This window comes from Paroedura picta, chromosome 3 (genome assembly GCF_049243985.1).
Source record: "Paroedura picta isolate Pp20150507F chromosome 3, Ppicta_v3.0, whole genome shotgun sequence".
NCBI classification, from domain to species: Eukaryota; Metazoa; Chordata; class Lepidosauria; order Squamata; family Gekkonidae; genus Paroedura; species Paroedura picta.
This window is the reverse complement of record NC_135371.1, coordinates 86,732,167-86,753,853: the sequence shown is the minus strand read 5'-3', so window position 1 is coordinate 86,753,853 and position 21,687 is coordinate 86,732,167. Positions and strand designations below refer to the sequence as shown.

General features: G+C 46.0%; 1 protein-coding gene across 8 annotated transcripts in view; it reads right to left on the bottom strand.

Moving 5' to 3' along the window:
• FAM13B (family with sequence similarity 13 member B) overlaps positions 1-21,687 on the bottom strand; it is a 116,491-nt gene that overhangs the window by 76,150 nt on the left and 18,654 nt on the right. For 7 of the 8 annotated variants that reach the window (XM_077326724.1, XM_077326723.1, XM_077326719.1 and 4 more), the window contains exons 3-5: positions 12,448-12,637; positions 7,204-7,416; positions 1,404-1,578 (exon numbers count right to left, since the gene is read on the bottom strand). In XM_077326724.1, the coding sequence (XP_077182839.1) occupies positions 1,404-1,578; positions 7,204-7,416; positions 12,448-12,604 (545 nt within the window). In that variant the 5' untranslated portion in view covers positions 12,605-12,637. The remainder of the gene's footprint in view (positions 1-1,403; positions 1,579-7,203; positions 7,417-12,447; positions 12,638-21,687) is intronic. The other variant, XM_077326727.1, reaches the window with a different exon arrangement.

Sequence of the window (21,687 nt, the reverse complement as noted above, 5' to 3'; positions counted from 1 at the left end):
GGTTAGAGAACCGCACTCAAAGAGTTGTTGTCAATGGTGTTTCATCAGGCTGGAGAGAGGTGAGTAGCGGGGTACCTCGGGGTTCGGTGCTCGGCCCGGTACTTTTTAACATATTTATTAATGATCTAGATGAGGGCGTGGAGGGACTACTCATCAAGTTTGCAGATGACACCAAATTGGGAGGACTGGCAAATACTCCGGAAGATAGAGACAGAGTTCAACGAGATCTGAACACAATGGAAAAATGGGCAAATGAGAACAAGATGCAATTTAATAAAGATAAGTGTAAAGTTCTGCATCTGGGTCAAAAAAATGAAGAGCATGCCTACTGGATGGGGGATACGCTTCTAGGTAACACTGTGTGTGAACGAGACCTTGGGGTACTTGTGGATTGTAAACTAAACATGAGCAGGCAGTGTGATGCAGCGGTAAAAAAGGCAAATGCCATTTTAGGCTGTATCAACAGAGGCATTACATCAAAATCACAAGATGTCATAGTCCCATTGTATACGGCACTGGTCAGACCACACTTGGAGTACTGTGTGCAGTTCTGGAGGCCTCACTTCAAGAAGGACGTAGATAAAATTGAAAGGGTATAGAGGGGAGCAACGAAGATGATCTGGGGCCAAGGGACCAAGCCCTATGAAGATAGGTTGAGGGACTTGGGAATGTTCAGCCTGGAGAAAAGGAGGTTGAGAGGGGACATGATAGCCCTCTTTAAGTATTTGAAAGGTTGTCACTTGGAGGAGGGCAGGATGCTGTTTCTGCTGGCTGCAGAGGAGAGGACACGCAGTAATGGGTTTAAACTTCAAGTACAACGATATAGGCTAGATATCAGGAAAAAGTTTTTCACAGTCAGAGTAGTTCAGCAGTGGAATAGGCTGCCTAAGGAGGTGGTGAGCGCCCCCTCACTGGAAGTCTTCAAGCAAAGGTTGGATACACACTTTTCTTTGATGCTTTAGGATGCTTAGGGCTAATCCTGCGTTGAGCAGGGGGTTGGACTAGATGGCCTGTATGGCCCCTTCCAACTCTATGATTCTATGATTCTATGATTCTAATACTGGCCAATCAGGGTGCAGCCAGCATAGCTTAAAGACATCTGAGGCCTGCTGGGTGACTGTAACAGCTACAACGGTCTTTAATATTAGTGAAATAAATAACATAACACTTTATTTTTATATTAAACAGTTGAACTTCACAACATTTAATAGTGAATTTTGGGTCAGCCATTTTTATCAAATGTACTTATTGCTGCAACCAACAATAAAATAAATTTTAAGCAGAGGAAACCAAAAATTGTTCTGTCAAGTCATTTAACTATCAAATAATTTAGAAAAAGTCATAATGATAACTGAAAAGCTGCACTGAAAGCAGACAGCAAAAGTCTGTGGTATCTAACTTACTGAAAGACATCAGGACCAAAAACTGCAGCCAAAGAACTTGCAGACCAAGTCTCTTCATGATGTGATGCTACATTAGCTAAAAATCTACACAGAAATTTTAGCAAACTGTAATTAAGAGGTGGAAGCTGCTGCAAGAGGAACTTCAACTTTCTTCCAAATTCATCTTCATTATAATCTGTAAAACGTAATGGAAGCACTGTTAATCTAACTATATATGCAAGTAGCTAAGCAGTATCTTTTAATATTTATTTAATGCAAGTTTCATTTTCAGGAGCACCAAATGACAATGTGGATTTCAAATTCCAACCTTGAACAGCATGCAAGCATTCTAATGTACTTATTACAAACCTGTTTTCCTGCTTACGTCTTCTTCTGCCTTTCCACACCACTTGCCACTTCAGCAAGACTTCCTATACATACCTGCTCTAATTGTTTTCACTTACTACAAAATCTTGCTACTGGTCAGAACACAGAGATCGACCAGCGGACATCCTGGTGGGTGTTTCCCACCTCCGAGGGAGGCAGGTCAAATTACACAGATTATATGAAGGCATCGTGCATGTACGGGAAGTGCAATGGATTTAACAATAACTCAAGAATAACAATAATCACTAAGCATATATATGCACTCTCTCTACACATAATTAACTCATTTTCCCAAAACCCTTTAAAAAAATTGTTTCATTGATCGATTGATACATTCCAAATAAAAGGAGGGACAAGATGTCCTCCTGTCCTTGAAGAAGAAGAACCCTCCTTGATGAGTAACAGATGGCCATTCTCCTAGGGGCCAGGGGGACATCCTGATGGGACTTCCAAGAGCAGTCCCTCAGGAGAGTGGGTTAACAGAATCAGAATGCATCATGTGCTATAAAACTTTATGACCAAAAGCAGCATCTTGGGCTGCCAAAAGGTCCAGCATATAATGCCTAACAAAGTGTCTCACCGCTAGGACACCTTATCTCTTCCTGCTCTCACTGACCTTGCTAGAAGCTGTGAAGCCTCAACACTTGTAACATTTTAGATCAAAGCACAGGCCAGATGGCCCTCCTGAGAACTATTGTGCTTTCCTGCCTTGTGCACTCCTCTTCCCTGCTCCCTTATTTGGTCTCCTATGTAAGTACCCCATGGAGGTTATTGATCATTTGTCTCTGTCAAGGAGTTTTGTTCAACAAACTTTCTCTGTTGATGCCTTGTTGTATTAGTCTCCAGAATAAAGCTTCCTTTTGGACTTTACTACAAGAGTGGTCTCAAGGAGTTGATTGTTTGAGTGATTTTATTTGAGTGTCTTCTGCCTGGTTCCTGACATATATGGCTCAATAATACAAGCCCTAATTCCCATGGAAGTGGATGTCTTGGACAGGCTGATCTAAATTAGGTTGAGAAAGATAAATGGACCGACTGTTAAATTTCCTAATATCCTTTGTTCTGTCAATGTAGGTTTTTAAAGACCTATGAACATCCAATTTATGCCAATGTTTTTCTTTATAGCAGTGGTTCTCAACCCTCCCCTCACCGTGACCCCCACTGGCACTGCCTCTGCTGCCACTGCAACAGCAGCAACAGGGGTTGGGGCGTTGGCAGCGGCAACCCAAAGGGAGTTGTAGGGTTGTGCGCATGCTGGTGATCATGAAAGGCCAAGGTGGCCAGCACTGTGGCGCTGGCCTTTCATGATTGCCAGTGCGCACACAACCCTAAAGGGATGGGAAGGCGACTGTAAGCCGCTTTGAGCCTCCTTCGGGTAGGGAAAAGCGGCATATAAGAACCAACTCTTCTTCTTCTTCTTCTTCTAAAACCCCCTTTGGGTCGCTGCTGCCACCAGTGGTTTTCAACCGCTTCTCCTTTGGGTTGCCGAGGCCGCCGCTGCCACTGTAACAGCGGAGGCGACAGCCTTGGCAATCCCCCTGAAAGGGTGGATCAACCTCCCTGGGGATCGGGACCCCCAGGTTGAGAACCGCTACTTTAAAGGAAGAAGGATTTGGAAGAAAGGTTGGAAGATTAATCTCCTGAGTAAGGTGAAAGTTGGAAGCTACCTTTGGTTTGAAAAAAGGGTTAGTTCTAAGAACCACCTTTTACCTATATATAATCCAAAGCTCCTCATTTGTGGATAAAGCTAACAACTCAGATACCCTACGGGCAGATGTAATTGCAATCAGGAATAAAAGTTTCAAATTCAATATAGATAAAGGAATTGTCTTTACATGTTCAAAGGGTTGACCAATGAGTGCGGGCATCACCCACTGCAGATTACCCATAGGGAAGTGATGTGTTGTTGGAGCTTCAGAAATGGCCATGCCCCTTAAGAGTCTGAGAATGTCTGGATGTCTAGCCAGAGAGATTAAATCCTTGTTAGATAGCACCAAAGCAAGCACTGCGATTTCTCTGCGAAGTGTTCTGGATCTAAGGTTCTGTCTTACCGCTTCTAGGAGAAATTCCAAAGTACTCTTGATTTTTGGGGCCAGGCAATCCACCTTCTTTGTCTTACACCAAAAATGAATGTTTTCCAAGAGTAATTATAAATCCTAGTGGTGGATGTCTGACGTGAAGCCAGGATAGTGTCAGTAACCTCTCGACTTATATCCTTTTTTTGATCAAAGCCATCTTCTCAGTTTCCAGGCAGTCGGTTTCCACCATTCAGGTCTGTCATGCCACAGGGAACCCTGTAGCATCAGATCTGGAACCACTGGGAAATTGAGAGATGCGGTGTCTGTCATCTAACAGACGGAAGAAAACCATGGACGTCTCAGCCACCACAGCACAACTAGGACGATCTCTGCTTGTAAAAACTTTATCCTTCTCAGCCATTTTGGTAACACCGGAACTCGTGGGAATGCATATAGTAGGCCGTGTGGCCACGGAGACATCAGGGCATCTGTGAGGTTGACCTGTGGGTGAAAAAAACAGGTCCCAAATCTTGGAACTTGATCATTCCCGGAGAAGGCAAACAGGTCCATGACTGGAATCCAAACATAATTTTAGATTAATTGAAGTTTCTGTGGACTGACAGACCATTCTGCCTCTTGAATAGTTTGGCGGCTGAGCCACTCTGAAGGCGTTCACAGCAAGGAAAATTGCTCTCAGCTCGAGTCTGACTGGAAGACATGATTTCTCCCTGGACCATTTTCTTTGGGAAAATTGAGAATCTAGGCATGCACCTCAGTTGGAGAGATTGGCATCTGTGAAAATCTCATATGACTTCAGAATCATGAAGGGCTTGCCCCTGTTCAGGTTAGTGTCTTTTTCCCACCACTGAAGACTGAGCTTGCAATTCGGGGGTGCCACCAGGGACAGCTCTACTTTCTGGGAGTTCATGTCTTGGAAAGGTCCAGGGTCAGCAGTCGTGCTAGCCCCTGCTGAGGTCTGTGGCTCCTCAGATATAGAAGTATCCTTCTGGCGGCCCTTGTTTACATTAACAATGTAGGAATCTCCTTTAGCCGCTGATTCAGATGGCTTGGAGCTGCGACTCGAATCACCAACTGACTTCTTTCTTTGGGGGGGGGGGGAGCATCAAACTTGGCTACAGGCCGTTCACCCTGGTTACTTTCCAAAATGACAGCCACTTCTGTAGCCGCTTTCTCCCTGGGTTCAGATGACCCTTCAGGGTCTAGGGACCTTCCAGACTCCTCTTCAGAATAGAAACCATTGTCATGTGCCTTATTTTCCATTGTGCCCCAGCTGTGAGGCATCTTAAAATGGATGCTGCGATCAGATGCAAAATGAAGAAGGGGAGTGCGCTCTAAAAACGTCTCTGGCGGGCGAAAACATTGCGACCACCTAGCCCTGTGCATCCCAGCCACAAGGCGTCTTTAAACCACCAGCGCCCTCAGCCCCTGAAATCTTATCCATGGTTCATCTTAATATTTGTGAAACTGCCCTGGGGGTGGAGCGAGACCAAGGTGTCCGAGTTGGAACAGAGCCAATCAGGGTGCAGCTAGCTTTGCACAGCCCCTATGGCTCCCACCCCCCATCACTGCCCCATCGCAGCCACACCACCCAGCACACACACGATTGCGAGCCAGGCCCAGCACCTCGCCAACTCGCTCCACCCGCCAGCCTGCTGCCACGGCCCACACCTGCCACCCATGCCATACACGTCAACCCACCTGCCCAGCCCCTGCTTTCTGTGCAGCTGTGCTGCCCTCAAACGCCCGCCACGCACTTGCGAGCCAGGGCCCTCACCGACTGCCAGCCCACCGACCACCCTACAGAGCCCGGAAGCTGAAGAGGACTGAGGGCTGCAAACGCGACCCCGCCGACCCACCAGCCATGCCCGCAAGCAGGCGTTTTCCGGTCAGGGGGGAGTGCGGGCTGCACTGTACAGCCGCACCGCCTGCCAGAATGCCCTTGGCCGCCCCAGCCCATGCCGAGAAGGCCGAGCCACCAAGTCCTCTCCCTGCCACAGGTAACACGCTGTCCACTAGACCACGCCCCACCCACTGCGAAGCTCCACGCTGCCCCACTCGCTCTGCATCTCAGAGCCCTCTGACGCACCAACAGCCATCTTGCCGCCTCCCACGACTTACCTTCCCCCCACTCCTGCCTGTCTGCTGCTAGTGCCCGCTGTATTGAGAACAAAGCGGACTTGAAGACTAGTAAAAGAATAAAGTCAAGCGGCACTGCCATGTCACAAGCCTTTTTTCCCTGTCCATGAATGGCGAAGCAAGACTCCTAGGTGCAGGCAAAGGAAAGCCAAGCTCTGTGCCTTCCTTGCTTCTGTCCTTCTTTATTTTTTGGAGGGGGGGTGGAGGAGGTGCCCGAAAAGACTCGGGTAAAATGAGGAAGGGGACAAAATTGGAGAAACAGGGGAATGAGAGTCAAAACTATTCAATTAGTCAGAGAGATGCCAAAACTCATTGCGCTCCCTCTCAAGGCAGGAGAAAGACTGATGGAGGGTGTTTCCCATGGGAGACAGGAAGTGTGTAATTTTATCTGCCTCCCTCGAAGAGAGGTGGGAAACACCCACCAGGATGTCCTCCTGGCCTCTGGTAGAAATTATACACAGTTGCAATAAAATAGCTCTACACAGCCCTGAACAAAGGATTTCTTTTCATATATACATATATACATATATTTCATATAACATTCAAATTCCCCATATTACAACACCCAGTTTTGTAACCATTCAGATCTTACTTTTAACACAGCCCTTATCTGTTAGACAATTATGCTAACTATAACCAGTAGCTAACTTGAGATAATGAACTATATTTTTTGCAGGAAACATACTAGAATCATGTTAGGTATCTTTGGGGAAAAAATACTTCTGTAGGTAGACAGTAATGTGTTTCCCATGGGCAGGGTTCCACAAAAATATACTTGGGGAACAAATGTCTGCACACAGATTATTTTCACAGATGTGAGTAGCAGAAATTGTCTGAATGTACACTGAGAACACTGCTCCAACCTTTACATTGCCCCTGCTCCCAGTTCTATGAACAAGATCACCAAAAGATGAAAAACAGTGAAAATGTCTCATCTTCTCTATATGACTATAATTCCAGAGATGGCAGCCCATCTTCACCATCACACAGCTTCCATACTTAGGCTTTATGCAAATTATAACCCAATTAGAATAAACATATATACTTTATGTATTATGGGGGGCAGAATTATAACTGCACATTTGTGCCTTTCCTCCACCATGCATAGCATCTAAATTAATTCAAATAAAGCCAAAAGTTGTAACAAAGTTTTCTGCAAACATCTGGAATATCAGAGTGAAGAAAAACAGTCATTTATAAAGTGTCTGATTTCATCATTTCTTGAAGCTATTTAAATTTCATTATGATTATTCCACTACCTTGAGAAAGCTGTATCAAATGCATATGTAGAGTACCAGGAATAACTGGTTCTGGAAGTGCTTGAAGAAAAAATCTAAGAAGACTAATAGCTGAAGGTACATCTGCTTCTTTAACCAGGTCCACATCTTCCCCATTATCATATCTTTGCCGAAGCCACTCAACTGTTTCTGCATTCCCATTGACTTGAAAAAGTCCCTCTTGCTCTAGACCTCCTTAAGTCAGAAAGGAAAAACAAAAAACTCATTAGTCCACCTAGAGTTCAAAGAGATACAGGACTGAAATATTTTGAACAAATAAATAACTCCGTATAATGCAAGGAGAGACAGCAGCAGAGGTGGGTGATGTCTGTAGGAAGATGAGCCAGTTTTTCAGATACTACCTGGCTACATGACCATCTGCAGTTATTTGTTATAGAGTTCCACTATTCTACAGAAACCTATTTTCCTATATGAAAATATACCATCCAAAACTAAATATACTATCCAAAACAAAGAAGGTAAGATGCATATGACATACACCAATGAAAGCACTCTTCAGTTAATAAGAGTATTTTCTCAAAACAATAAAGAGCTGCAGTTCTGGTAAAACTGCTATAACATTAATAAAGCAAGAGGTAAATTAAAAATATATCACTTATTTAATTTTTATACCACTGCTCTTCCAATGGTCTCACGGCAGTTCACAACAACATAAAATCAATAAAATACAATAAAAAGCCATAAAACACCTCTTACAGTAATAGATAAATGGCGATCCCTTCTTAAAACATTCCTAACTCCCAATCCCTAACTTCCCTGTTTAGCCGGCGGGCCAAGTTTTCTTCCACTGGGAGAAAGGAACCAGATCTAAATGTATCGGGGGGGGGGGGGGAGGGATCCTTTGACAGAAACACCGAGGCACCACCCTGGCCACAACCATACACCTGGCAGAAGAGCTCTGTTTTGCAGGCCCTGTGGAAAGCTGACAATTCCGGGAGGGCCCTCAGCTCTTGCAAGAGTTCAGTTGACAAGGTTGGGGCCAGGATGAAAAGGCCCTGGCCTGGGCCAAGGCCAGGTGGATGTCTCGGGGGCCCAGGACAACCAGTAAATTTATACCCACAGAGAGAAGAGCCCTGTGGGGGGCATAAGCAACCAACCGGTCCCGAAGATAAGTAGGACCCAGGGCGCATATAGCCTTAATGGTCAATATCAATACCTTGAACTTGACCCAGAAGCAGACTGGTAACCAGTGCAGATGTCGGAGCACCAGCTGAATATGGACCCTCCATCGTGTTTTAGTGAGGACCCTAGCAGCCGCATTTTGTACCAGCTGCAGTTTCCAGATCATAGCCAAGGGCAAGCCTGCGTAGAGCGAGTTACAGAGGTCTAATCTGGAAGTGACCGTTGCATGGATCACAGTGGCCAAATGGTCAGAGGACAGGTAGGGCGCTAGTAGCCGAGCTTGGCAAAGGTAGAAAAACGCCATTCGAGCTACTTTTGTGACCTGAGCCTCCATCAAAAGGGAGGCGTCAAAGGGTACCCCCCAAATTCCTGGCACCCGGTGCAGGTGTTAATTGCATACCGTCCAGACATGGGAATCATGCTTCCTGATCCTGCCCCCTTGTACCCAGGCACAGGACTTCCAACTTGGAGGGGTTGAGTTTCAGACAACTCTGCCTGAGCCTTCCAGCCAACGCTTCCAAACAACTGGCAAATGTATCCGGGGAGGGGGGGGGGTCTGTCTATACATTAGGAGGTAGAGCTGGATATCATCTGCATACTGGTGACAACCCAGCCCATAGCCCCAGACCAGCTGGGTTAGAGGGCGCATGTAGATATTAAAAAGTGTAGGGGAGAGCATTGCCCCTGCGGTACCCCACATGGGAGCCTGCAGGGGTCTGACATCTCATCCCCCACTGCAACCATCTCTGCATCCGCTTCCAAAGAAAGGAGACCAGCCATTGCAGTGCAGTCCCCCTAATCCCAAGTCCCGGCGAGGCGGTGGGCCAACAGCTTCTGGTAGACCACATCAAATGTGGCAGCCAGATCTAAAAGTATGAGAATGGCTGAATCACCTCGATCCATCTGGCGCCGGATATCATCCATTAAGGTGACCAGCACGGTCTCCACTCCGTGGCCAGGACGGAAGCCAGGCTGGTATGGATCGAGGACCGAAGCTTCTTCCAAGAACGCTAAGCACTGGTCTACTGCAGCCTGCTGCACCATTTTACCCAGAAACGCAAGGTGCGAGACTAGGCAGTAGCTGGTGGGGTCCCACGGGTTTAGCAATGGCTTTTTCAGTAGAGGGCGTACCACTGCCTCCTTGAGCTCTTCAGAAAGCTCTCGAAATGTTAAGGAGAGGTTGACAATTTCCCTCAAAGGGCCCCCTATCTGTTGGTTGCCCAACTTGGCAGGCAAAAATAATAAGTCTCACAGCCACAGTATAACAGTCTCACAGTATAAATCACATAAGTTCTGGGTAATCAGAACGGGCTCCTAGGTATATTTCTTCCCGTTTTCAAATACTTATTCAATGACTGCCACTGCAGATTCTGTAATCCATTTAACAGTAAATTAAGACGCATCTCCCAGCTTTAAGCTCTCTATCTTGAGGCAATTTTACTCCTACGTGCCGGGAGATACGTCTTAATTTACTGTTAAATGGATTACAGACTCTGCAGTGGCAATCATTGAATAAGTTTTTGAAAACAGGGAAAAATATACCTAGGAGTCCATTCTGATTGCCCAAAATTATATGAGTGGCTATGAGACATTATTTTGGCCTGCTGATTTCGTTTTTCTCTTATTTGTAACATTCGGAAATCAACGGTGCAGTCCCTTTTCATTGAGGTTGCTCAACTTGAGCAACCAAGATGGACAGGGGTCTAAGGGGCTAGTGGTTGCTCTCACTGACCCCAGCAACTTGCCCACTTTGGTTAATGAGAGCCATCGGAAGCCATCAAACACTAACCCCCAAGATGGCAACAGAGCTTTCAGTTCACAAACTGTATCAATCGTGGCAAGGAAGTCGTGGTGGAGCAACAGAAAGCCGCACAATCTCAAATCCAATTCCCTAATCATTTTGCACCTAGCTACTCTGAACAATTGTGCCAGGCGAGAGCTTGCGGACGTTATTTCCGCGGCATAGAAGTCTTGTTTTGTCACTTTCACCACAATCTCACACATTTATAAGCGTGCAATGAGATGTCCTTGCTGCCTCATCATGAGTCTTCCTCCACACCTGCTCTAGTCATCTCACTTCCCTCTTCCTCTCTCAAAGATCCTGGGTATACCATGGAGCCTTTTTTCAGACAAATGTTTCTGTCTTGATTTTACTTTGCAAACCAATCTGACCAGTTCCCAAAAGTTAACAAAGTACTTGAGTGGGTGACAGATTGATCAACAAGAAAAACACACAGTTCTGGAGTGTCAATCCTCAGAATCCAAGAAGATAATGTGTTACCCCTTAAATAACACACCAACCAGAAACTAAGGAACTGTATCTCTAACGCACCCAGGTTTCAGATCAAGAAGTCAACCCTGCAAGGTGGGATGCATGGAAAATGAGTTCCAAAACAGTTCATCTGGTAGCTAAATCCTGAAAAAATACTGGATTCAGACTGAAACCCAAGAAAACCACAAACCTTTAACGCTACACTGTTAAAATATTTGAGCAGAGGTCTCCAGGGTGGAGCCTGTCTGGCCTCCACTTCCAGTGCCCAGGCCAATCAACATGCACACAAACAAGCTGTACTCGTCCTGATTGGCCCGACCCCGCTTGCAACCGCTCCCAGCAACCTGGTGATGGGCATTCTGGTGCAATCGCTGCCAATTTGCCCCTGACCACTACCAGGAGAGGTTGATGGGGCTGCTGGGGGGGGGGGGAGAAGAAGGAACAAGGTTCCCACCTGTACTCCCCCCTGGCCAGATAATGCCTGCCGCAGCCTCTCCAAACCTCAGTGACCCTTTTTCAAGCCCGGGGCAGGGGGGATGGAAATCTTCCCACCTGGTACTGAAAAATCCCACCGAGGCTTCCTTGCGTGGGGGGGGAGGGGGTTGATAAATCCAATCCAGCCCTTCCCTTCTCCCCACAAAGCCTTGGCACAGCCACGGCTCCTGTTTACCCCGAGAAGGGCTGCAACAGCCTTTCTCGGCCACGGCAAGACTTGGAGGGGGTGCCAAGTCCACACCAGCCCTTCCCTTCGCCCTGGGAAACCTCACCATGACCGACAAATGCTGAGACGAGCCTTCTCGGGTACAATGGGAGCCCTGGCTGAGACTCGAGTCCCAGCCAGGACTCCCGTTCGCCCCGATAAGGGCCGCCAGGGCCTTGCTCGGCCATGCAGAAGATTTCCAGGGCGGGTGCCGACACTCCTCCCCATGCTAGCGCCCATTGCATTGGCAGCTGCATCGGGCTTTAATTTTAGTATAATTAATAAGGTTTAGTAAAAGACTGCAGGAATATACAGCATAAGAGCAGTAAACATCAAATGAAAAAGCTAAATATCTAAACTAAGCTTATGTACAAGCACTGGCTCTCTACAACACGATGTTACAAAACAAGACTGAGTCCAACACAATTTCAAAGTCCAAATTCCAAAGCAGGTGTTTCGGTCATTATGTTCCACCTGTTCCAGAATCAAGAAGTTTCTCAAGAGAAAGATGCATACCGGGCAACGGGCAAAAACTGGAATTAAAGATCTTCCAAATAACCAGTAATGGAATAATTTTAGTTGACTGATCAAATGTAAAGTGAAACGTAACTTAACAAATCAGGTGCATAGCTAAACAAGGTGATTTAGCTAATCAAGTGTATTGTCCTCATGATCATGTACTCTCTGACTCATCAGGCGCTAATTAAGCAAGCACCTTCTCCCACCCATAGGTCCTTACATTAATAAGATGGAATCTGTAGATGAAGCTCCTCCCCAAATTCTTTGGGCTTGGAACTTTGATGTCTAATGGTCTAAGCAGCACTTTAGTACACTCCATTCTGTCCTCATTCTCTGAAATGAGCACCAGCTTAAATTCTCAAAGAGAAAAACTTGTATAACTTTTGTGCAGGCCTCAGGTCTGAATCAATGTTTCAGAAAGACAAGGGCTAGAAGGCAAACCAATCTCTTAACAAGGTGACATATAACTTCTCTAAAGTAAATCGATAAATAAAATTCTAAAGCTCAAGACAAGAGTGAACAAGTGAATCATATGTACGTATCTATATTTCAAGCTTATATGAGCCACTGGCTTACCTATACCTATACATACCATGTTCCTCAATATAGTCCACAACATGGCGAACTATGAATGGAACTTCATTGCCTGGTTGTCCTTCCTGCTGCAGTTCATCAAGTGGAATTCCAAATATTTTGTTAGCAAGAACGGAGTTGCAGTTACTCAAGGAAGGGGAGGAGCTCTTCCTCATATCTTTATGCAGCCCAATATCAAAGCTGTCTTTCTGTAAAATAAACATATGCTTTAGATAAATGCGATTTAACATACAAACACCCATCACTTCATGAACGCAGCATCAGGTATAACTGTACAGGTTCAACACCAAAGTTAATGTTACAAAACAAGACTGAGGCCCAGGCAGCCACTATGAAAGTGTTCCCTGCTCTAAGGAATGGAGAGCATCTTGTCATCAATGATTCTAATCAGTCCATCAAGGAAGCAGGACTAAACTGCTAGGTAGAAGTCACCCATTGATTAAGTTCAGTAATTCCAAAGCAATACCTATGCTAGAAATACTTAACTCTCAACCTTGTTAAACATTAGAGAACGTTGAAATGGAAATAGGAAACTTGTGAAGAGAACAACAAAAAAACAAAAACAAATTATGTCCCCAATAAAGGTAGAATGGAGCATTATACCTTCCCTCCCTCAGAGCAGAAAGCACCCACGTGGTAGAGGCAACTACCAAAGTTCCGTTCTTGCTCTAAGAGGTCAAGCATCTTGTCATGGGACTTCAAACAAAAGTTGGATCCCATGTTAAACAGGTAGAGTTAATTGTTCCACTTAAAGCATGTTTTGCCAGTGGCTAAATCAGCTGAGACAAGGCATTCAATTCAGCTTAACAAAGGTATAGCTAGATGACCATATATATGCCCTGCAGATCTTCGCCTAAAGCCTGAGTCTCCAGTGCTGCATTACTAGCTGCACTTCAAGTAAAGTGAGAAGAAATCCCTGCTGGTATCTGGAATTGATTAGCTTGGAACACTGGAGCAATGCTACTATAGCTTATTGAAGCTATAGACATTGTTTGCCCTTCTTAAAGCAAACTGATTTAAATGAACAGGAAGCCCATTTTGGAATGGCTGCTGTGTGCCTGGAATAGACCTTGGGGCTCTCTGTATGTCTACTGTAGGCCATTATTTCTTCCTCAGAAGGATGCAAATGTATTTCCTGTGAATGGTGAAAATTAACCTTTAGCATAAACAGGATAGATTCTTAGGATCACCCTGTGTTGGGAGAGGATACATAAGCCTTTCGTTGACAATATTTCACCAAACTCTGACTTCCTTCTGGCTGACATGACACCTACTAGGAAGAGGACGTTCATTCTTAACCGTTTGAGGGGCATCTCAAGAACCAAAGTCTCTGTAGACAATTAGGGGCTACACAGAATATGGTGGCTCCTGCACATGTGAATTTCACCAGCAATTAGAAGAAAGGCATACAAGAGCCCTGAAGGCCGCAGAAAAAGTGCATCTGTTTACTTTGATGCTTCAATCTGGAGAAGAATCTGCAAAGATTGTGGTTGTTGTCTGAGGCAAAAAGATACACTACCAGTTACAATCTGGAGGAGCACCTACTCCTTGGGTGACCATTAAAGGTAAAGGTATCCCCTGTGCAAGCAACGAGTCTTGTCTGACCCTTGGGGTGACGCCCTCTTGCGTTTTCTTGGCAGATTCAATACAGGGTGGTTTGCCATTCCCTTCCCCAGTCATTACTGTTTTACCCCCCAGCAAGCTGGGTACTCATTTTACCGACCTCAGAAGGATGGAAGGTTGAGCCAACCTTGAGCCGGCTGCTGGGATCAAACTCCCAGCCTCATGGGCAGAGCTTCAGGCAGCATGTTGGCTGCCTTACCACCCTGCGCCACAAGAGGCTCTTTGAGTGACCATTAGGGATGGGTATGTGGTTGGTTTTTTGGCTAAGCTAGAAAACCAATATGCTGGTATTATTTAGGAGCCTCCACAAACCGCATCAAAATTTGTGGAAGTTCACAGTGGTTCTTCAGAATACGGAATATACTTCTGATAATCTGTAGCATGAGGGAACTTGTTCTATAGCCCTGATGTTCTTAAGGTCATACAAGACTTCTGTAGTTCACAGGTACTTCTTTCTTTATGGACCTTGAGAACTGTATGAATATTTGGGGGGGATGGACAGTGAAATAAGCCAAAAGATCATGTCCCAAGCCTATTGATCTACAAAGAAGTTCCATTGTTGATGTAACTCAGGTAACCACCTCCACTCTCAACTTGCGAGAGACTTGCATCAGGATCCTCGTTGTTGGGGACTGTTCCAGTTATCAGGATTTAAGGGCAAAGGCTGGTTGCCCTTGGCCTGATTGCGACCTTGCCTGGGCTCGGTTGTACCTGTGCCAGTAGGGTCTTTGTAGGTCATTTCTAAAGAGTGACATGCATTAGGGAATTTGATATGATATGGACATGGCTTCCTTTTTATTCCTGGTTGCTACTAGGATTATTACCCTGAAACACAAAGGATGCCAGAATGACTGTAAGCTTGCCATATGCTGCGTTGCAGATTCCTGCACACTCCCACTGCTGATGCCACTGATCTGGAAGAAAAGTAAAGGGTTCCTAGGATATCTGTTATTAACCTGTCTTAAGCAGTCTGTTATCTCCCCTCTCTGGTATTTTTATTGCCCACTAGAATAACTTGACATAATTTCTTCACCCAGGCAAAAGAAGCTAATTTAAAGAGGAAGTGCCCAAGGTCCTAATGGACATGGCCATCTCATGTGACTTTTGGGGGGATTTATGATCCAGCTGGTCATGTTGAGATGCTTCTCCATTCTTAGTGACTAGGCTCCCTCATAAGAAAGCTACTACCATAGCATTAATGGAACCAATAAAAGATTCATTACTTGGATTAGGCGAAGAGTAATATCCTTGTCTAGGTTGTCTAGATCTTGATTACTGGATTAGTTCACTCTTTCTTCATTTGATGTTCAAGGAATTCAGGAAAGGATACCATGCCAGAAGGCTACGTGACAACCACCCTTTCCATTTATGGTAACCTTAGAGAGAATTCTTTGGTTTCATCTTAAGTAGCTTTTCTTCTTCCCCCAATTCAATGGGTTCTGAGAGATGTAGAGCGACTAGTTTCAAGAGATGCTTGATCTACTCCAAGGTATTCCCTTCTAAGATTTCGCATTTACTGGAAGAGAAATCTGAGGCCCCTGGCAGAAAAGGCCATCTTCTGGGCTGTGGGCTGTGATTGTGGGCCAAGACTATCGATATGAATCCATTCCCCAATCCCTATTTCCTCTCCCAGAACATACATAGGAAGAGGTGGAAGGAGATCTAGTTTAGGAACAAGAACAGTATCTTTCTGCCACTACAGGTGGGAATGGTGTCACCTTTTCTAACAGTTTAAGCTCCTCTAGCATCACAAATTTAAGCCAGCAAGATACTTCCACAGGGCAGCCTGTAAAGGTTGTGAGGTTGCTGGGGTTTACCCATCACTCCTACCTTGGTCCACTACAGCAGTGGACCCCAACCTTTTTATCACCAGGGACCGGTCAACACTTAACAATTTTACTGAGGCCTCGGTAGTCTTTTGCTGAGGGACGCCACCATTGCCTGGACCCCTGCTCCACTTGCTTTCCTGCCAGCGCCCCTGTCTTCCCGCCGCCCACTGGGGGGTGCTGCCAGCAGCAGCTGCGCAGTGCCATGCCGAGAGGGAGCCCCAGCCATGGTGGCCGCTGGAGAGCACCAAAGGTAAGCCAGCGGCAGAGTGGCAGGGCAGCCCGAGGCAGCAGCCGGGGAGGATGAAGAGGAGCCATGGCCCCGGTATCGACTCATCCACGGACCAGTACCAGTCCCTGGACCGGGGGTTGGGGACCACTGCACTACAGGTCTCTGTTTTCCCCATTACTTTGATATCAATTTGGTGGTTAGAGCTGAATGCCTAAAGCAGTGGAGAGGTTTCCCATCGAAATCCATTGTCGACAAAAGTCATTGTCCTACTCTTAGCCAAGCAGTTTCCAAATTCCTCTGGGTCTCAACACCAATAGGTGCATTTGCAGAGCTCAACTAGCCCAGCTGTATAGGAGATCAATCCCTGCCTCCCAATTTGAGAAAGAACAGGGGTCCTCATCTTCTATGAAGAGAGCTGGAGGCTTCAAAGTCTCCCTTCTCTTGCCTCAGCCATAGTTTATAGAGGATGAAGGCAGAAAAAAGGAGATGAGTAAAGAAAGGTAAAAAGAAAAAGAAGGTATGTAGACAAATAATGAGGAAGGAAAACGGTGTAATTTGTCGGGATTCGGTTCTTAGAGTTCCTACTAAGGGCCTTGCCGCCTGATAAGACAGTAAAACAAGCTGAATCAATGGGAGACTCTCACCCATCCTTGATGGACAGCTAGTATCATCCATGACAAGATGCTCTGCCCTTCAAAGTTAAACCTCTCTATAACATTAAACACAGATATTTTCAAAAGGTTCATATATTCAACTGCAAGCCATTAATTATTCACCAATTAAACCATGTGAAATCAAGTGACATACATACTTGCGCGAACACACCCCAAGACATGCATACATGTGTAAATTAGGGTATGTATAGTCAGAGGATCGGGAACAGATCTTTAAACTGTAAGTTGACCTTCATCTCCTACCCCTTTGTAAACACATGCAGCCTCACATAAAGCCAGGGATCTCATTTCCTACTGGGGGATGTTTGTTTTCTTGTTCATCCACTCCAGTGTTGGTTCAACCTTTTGAAAATCTCTTTTGTTGGTCATTTGAACTTTGAAGAGGAAGATGGTTTTATTACTGACACCAGAGCCAGTTGACCATGCTATGTACTTCTCAGCTCAGCGAGAGGGAAGCACCTTCTTGACTAACGTATCGGCCAAGAGATCAATGTTATGCAAATACAAACTAGTAAAACAAGTTCAGCCTTAGATCTATGTTCAGAGTGGAAGTTTGGGTGTCAGATATGTGAAAAGTGCACTTCCACAGCAGCCTTGCCACTGAAATGCTATGCACTTTACATCACCTTTTGATTTTTGAGATAACTAATCCAAGTTAAACAACAAAGACTGCAATCCGAAAAGCAATCCTAGGAATAAGCTCCAGTGAATAAAATCGGACACACTACAAAGTATGTATACACAAACATATACTATTTCCATATTTCATGAAACTATATCTCAATTATGGCGCAGAGTGGTAAGGCAGCAGACATGCAGTCTGAAAGCTCTGCCCATGAGGCTGGGAGTTCAATCCCAGCAGCCGGCTCAAGGTTGACTCAGCCTTCCATCCTTCCGAGGTCGGTAAAATGAGTACCCAGCTTGCTGGGGGGTAAATGGTAATGACTGGGGAAGGCACTGGCAAACCACCCCGTATTGAGTCTGCCAAGAAAACGCTGGAGGGTGTCACCCCAAGGGTCAGAGATGACCTAGTGCTTGGACAGGGGATACCTTAACCTTTACCTTATATCTCAATTATAGCATTACTAGATTCAAACCCTGTTCGTCAGAACGAGCTCTGAAAGGCCCCCGCCCCACCGCGGCCTCCTTCCCCCCCTTCCGGGGAGCAAAGCCGCAGGTGTGCTTCTAGGCCCAGTGGGAAGGCCTACTCCCCCCCCTCCCCCCCTGGCCGCAGCCTCCTTCTCTACTCATGCTTTTGCGCTGCTTCCCCGGAGGCCACAGACAGACCCTTACCCGACTGGGTAGAACTCTTGTCTGTCCTGGTGAGGGCCCCTCCCATTCTCCGCCCACTTAGGACTTAGCCTTTTATTTAACAGCGACCCACTGTTAAAGATGTTGCAAAAGAATATGAATGCAGTTTCTATTTTGTTGTCTATATCTTAGTGTCTTTCATCCGCTTTTTAAGTTTCATTGAGAACTATGCAATCACTATCATGTATATTCATTTGTTATTCTCCTGCATTTTTTGCAAATATATTTTGAAACAATTTATTTTTGCTTATGTTTTCATATTTTTACAAAGAATCACTTGACAGAAAGTATTAATAAGATGATCAACATTCTGTGCTCTTATACTACTTTGAACAATTAAAGACCACCAATATAAGATTACAATACTCTAGAATTCAGAAAATAAACAGCACCATATAGACAAAAAAATTCAATGGAAAGCCCCACCAATAACTGCTCGACAAATTAATTATGACCAATAAATTGCACAAAGAACACTTAAGTACTGAACATGTTACTGATAGTGTTGGTTCCCTATAACCGCAGCAAACTGTGGCCAAATAAAAGAATTCTCCAGAATCTGATCCAGAGTATTCAGGAGCTAGCCTTAGAATGAATCAATATCCTATCAATGAAGTATTTTTTTTCACAAGGTAATAAGTAAACAAGAGGTATTCTATATGTATTAGAAAGCAATGGCATGTATTCTATCAGTCCACTGAGTCTGAAGCCTTCCTCCAGTCTAAGGAGCCTCCCTCCAACAAACAGCCACTTAACTTGGAGGACAGAGAAAGGAGGCCAGAATGTCCTCCATTATAAGTCAGAATATGCACCACAATCCCCTTGACCCTGTTTGTTACAACATCCAGTAAAGTGGATTTAGAAAAATGTTCAAAAATATTTTAATTTTGTTATGCAGCACACCTGATGGCAGAAACTGAAGAAAATGCAGGGGAGGCTGGGAGGACACATGATAACAGGAGGCTTGTTGCTAAACTGACAGCAGGTACAGTTCTGGAGGCTATATCACCTGATTCAGACCTATACCTATAGAACAACCACTGATTACTTACCAAAAAAGGTCCTTCTCTTCTGAGGTAAGGAGGACTGTCCTTACCTGTGGTTCTACTGACCTACTTTTTCTACGATATCATCAAATAAAGGCCTTCCAGGTGCAATCATGAAGCCTTCCTGGATTCCAGCATGATGTCGATCACTTGCACCGAATAGCCGTTCTTTCTCAATGTCTCCCGTTCAATCGCCACATGGTCAGGCAAAACCACTGTGGGTGAGGGTGCCAAATTGGGCCCTTGATCAGAAGATTTGCATCCATCAGGAGCAGAAAAAGCTGTCCTATGGCTAGCTGACAAATTGTCAAATACCATGGTATGTGGGGGCCACCTGGGAGTGACCAAAAATACATCCACTGGTAGGTACTTGATCCATGAGTTAGGGCTGAGTGCTCTGGCACACTTCAGCGAGGACTCACGCCTGAGGTGGCCAGCAGTGTGTTGGTGAGAGGCAGTGCTGGCGGTAGCACACTAGCTCGCCCCACTGACCATCCCCTCCGTGCCGCGGCACTGGCCACCTCGGGTGTTGGTGCTCACTGAGGCAGCCAAAGTGCCCCTGGGCACTCAGTCTAAGTACTGATGGTAACACCAGAACAGGGGGAAAGCCATAAAGGAGATTTTGAGGCCACTAAGAACATTTGTCTGTTCTGCCCCAGGGTGGAAGAATCTGGACATGAAGTGGTCTACTTGACTGTTTTGTTAGGAGGTAAATAGATTATGGGTAGGCCAAATTGCTGAACCAATATTTTGAATATTCTCAGGTTTAAAGCCCATTCCCTCTCTGCCAGCTGCTGATGGCTAAGCCTGTCTGCCTGCACATTCAGGATCCCCTTGATGTGTTCTGTCCTGATCAACTTGAGATTTGTTTCTGCCCAAAGTAGTACTGTCTTGGCTTTCCTGCAAAGACCCAATGACCGTGAGCCTCCCTGACTGTTCAAGTACATTCTGGCAGCATGTTGCCTGTCCTAATTAATAGGCTGGATCCTCGAATTACCTCGCTGAACTGTACTAGGGCTAGCCGTATTGCCCGTAACTCTAGCACATTGATTGGAAGGAGTCAATCTCTCTGACCAAATACCCTGAACCAAGAGGTGGTTCAACACTGCCCCCCCATCTTGTGAGACTCACGTCCGCAAAGACCTGAAACTCTGGGTCTGGGGCTATGGCCTTGCCCTGTGACAAGTTCTTGGCCTTGGTCCACTATACTAACTCCTGTTTGATCCCCACCTTGTTGAGCTTGTTAGAGATCTTGTGTTGGTGAGGTCTGAGTAATCTCAAGCGGGCCCCATGGTACACCGAGGAGCTCCGCGAGAAGAAACGGGAACTGAGACAACTAGAGCGAGTTTGGAGGAAGACCCGCAACGAAGAATCGAGAGCATCTTATAGAATGCAGTTAAGAGCCTATGAGATGGCGGTGAAGCCAGTGAAACGCAACTTTTACTCGACTAGCATCGCGTCTGCACACTCACGCCCAGCACAACTATTTAGGGTAGTCCGATCTCTCACTGCCCTTGATGAAGGGCTCCAAAACAATAGCCAATTGGACATTAGCTGTGAGGCATTTGCGAGTCACTTCGCAGACAAAATCTCGACTCTTCGCCATGACCTCCCTCCAACTTTGGACACAGAAAGTGAACTGGAGGCTCCTTGGCCGTCTTTGGAGAGAACAATGAGTTACTTCAGACGACTCTCATTAGATGAAGTGGACAGGATGCTTGCAACAACAAGGCCAACCACTTGCCCTCTAGACCCGTGTCCATCGTGGCTCCTAAAAACAACAGACCTAAGAATAGGAGCTCCCCTCCGGGAAATAATCAACCTCTCCCTTTCAACGGGAGAATTCCCGGAGGGATTAAAAGAGGCAGTGGTACGCCCGTTGCTCAAAAAACCATCCTTGGCTCCGCAGGAGCCTGACAACTACTGCCCCGTCTCGCATCTGGCGTTTCTGGGGAAGTTGGTTGAAAGGGCTGCTGCAGGCCAAATATCAGCATTCCTGGAAGAAACTTCAGCCCTTGACCCATTTCAGTCGGGCTTCCGGCCTGGCCATGGGGTGGAGACAGCGCTAGTCGCCCTGACGGATGACCTCCGCCGCCAATTGGACCGAGGCGGGTCAGCGCTGCTGATACTATTAGACCTGTCGGCAGCGTTTGACACAGTCGATCATGAGCTCCTAGCTCACCGCCATGCCAACGCTGGGATACGGGGGACAGCCCTAAAATGGCTGATCTCCTTCCTCCAGGGTCGCGGACAGAGGGTAGCAATAGGAGAGAGAGTTTCTAGCCGTCACCAGCTCACATGTGGAGTCCCACAAGGAGCAGTGCTCTCTCCTATCCTATTTAATATCTTCATGCGCTCTCTTGCTCAGCTGGTGCGGAGGTTTGGGCTGGGTTGCCACCAATATGCAGATGACACCCAGCTCTTCCTCCTGATGGATGACTGCCCTGACTCCCCCCCAGAATCTTTAGCCAGATGCCTGGAAGCAGTGACAAAATGGATCAAGCAGAGTCGTCTGAAGCTCAATCC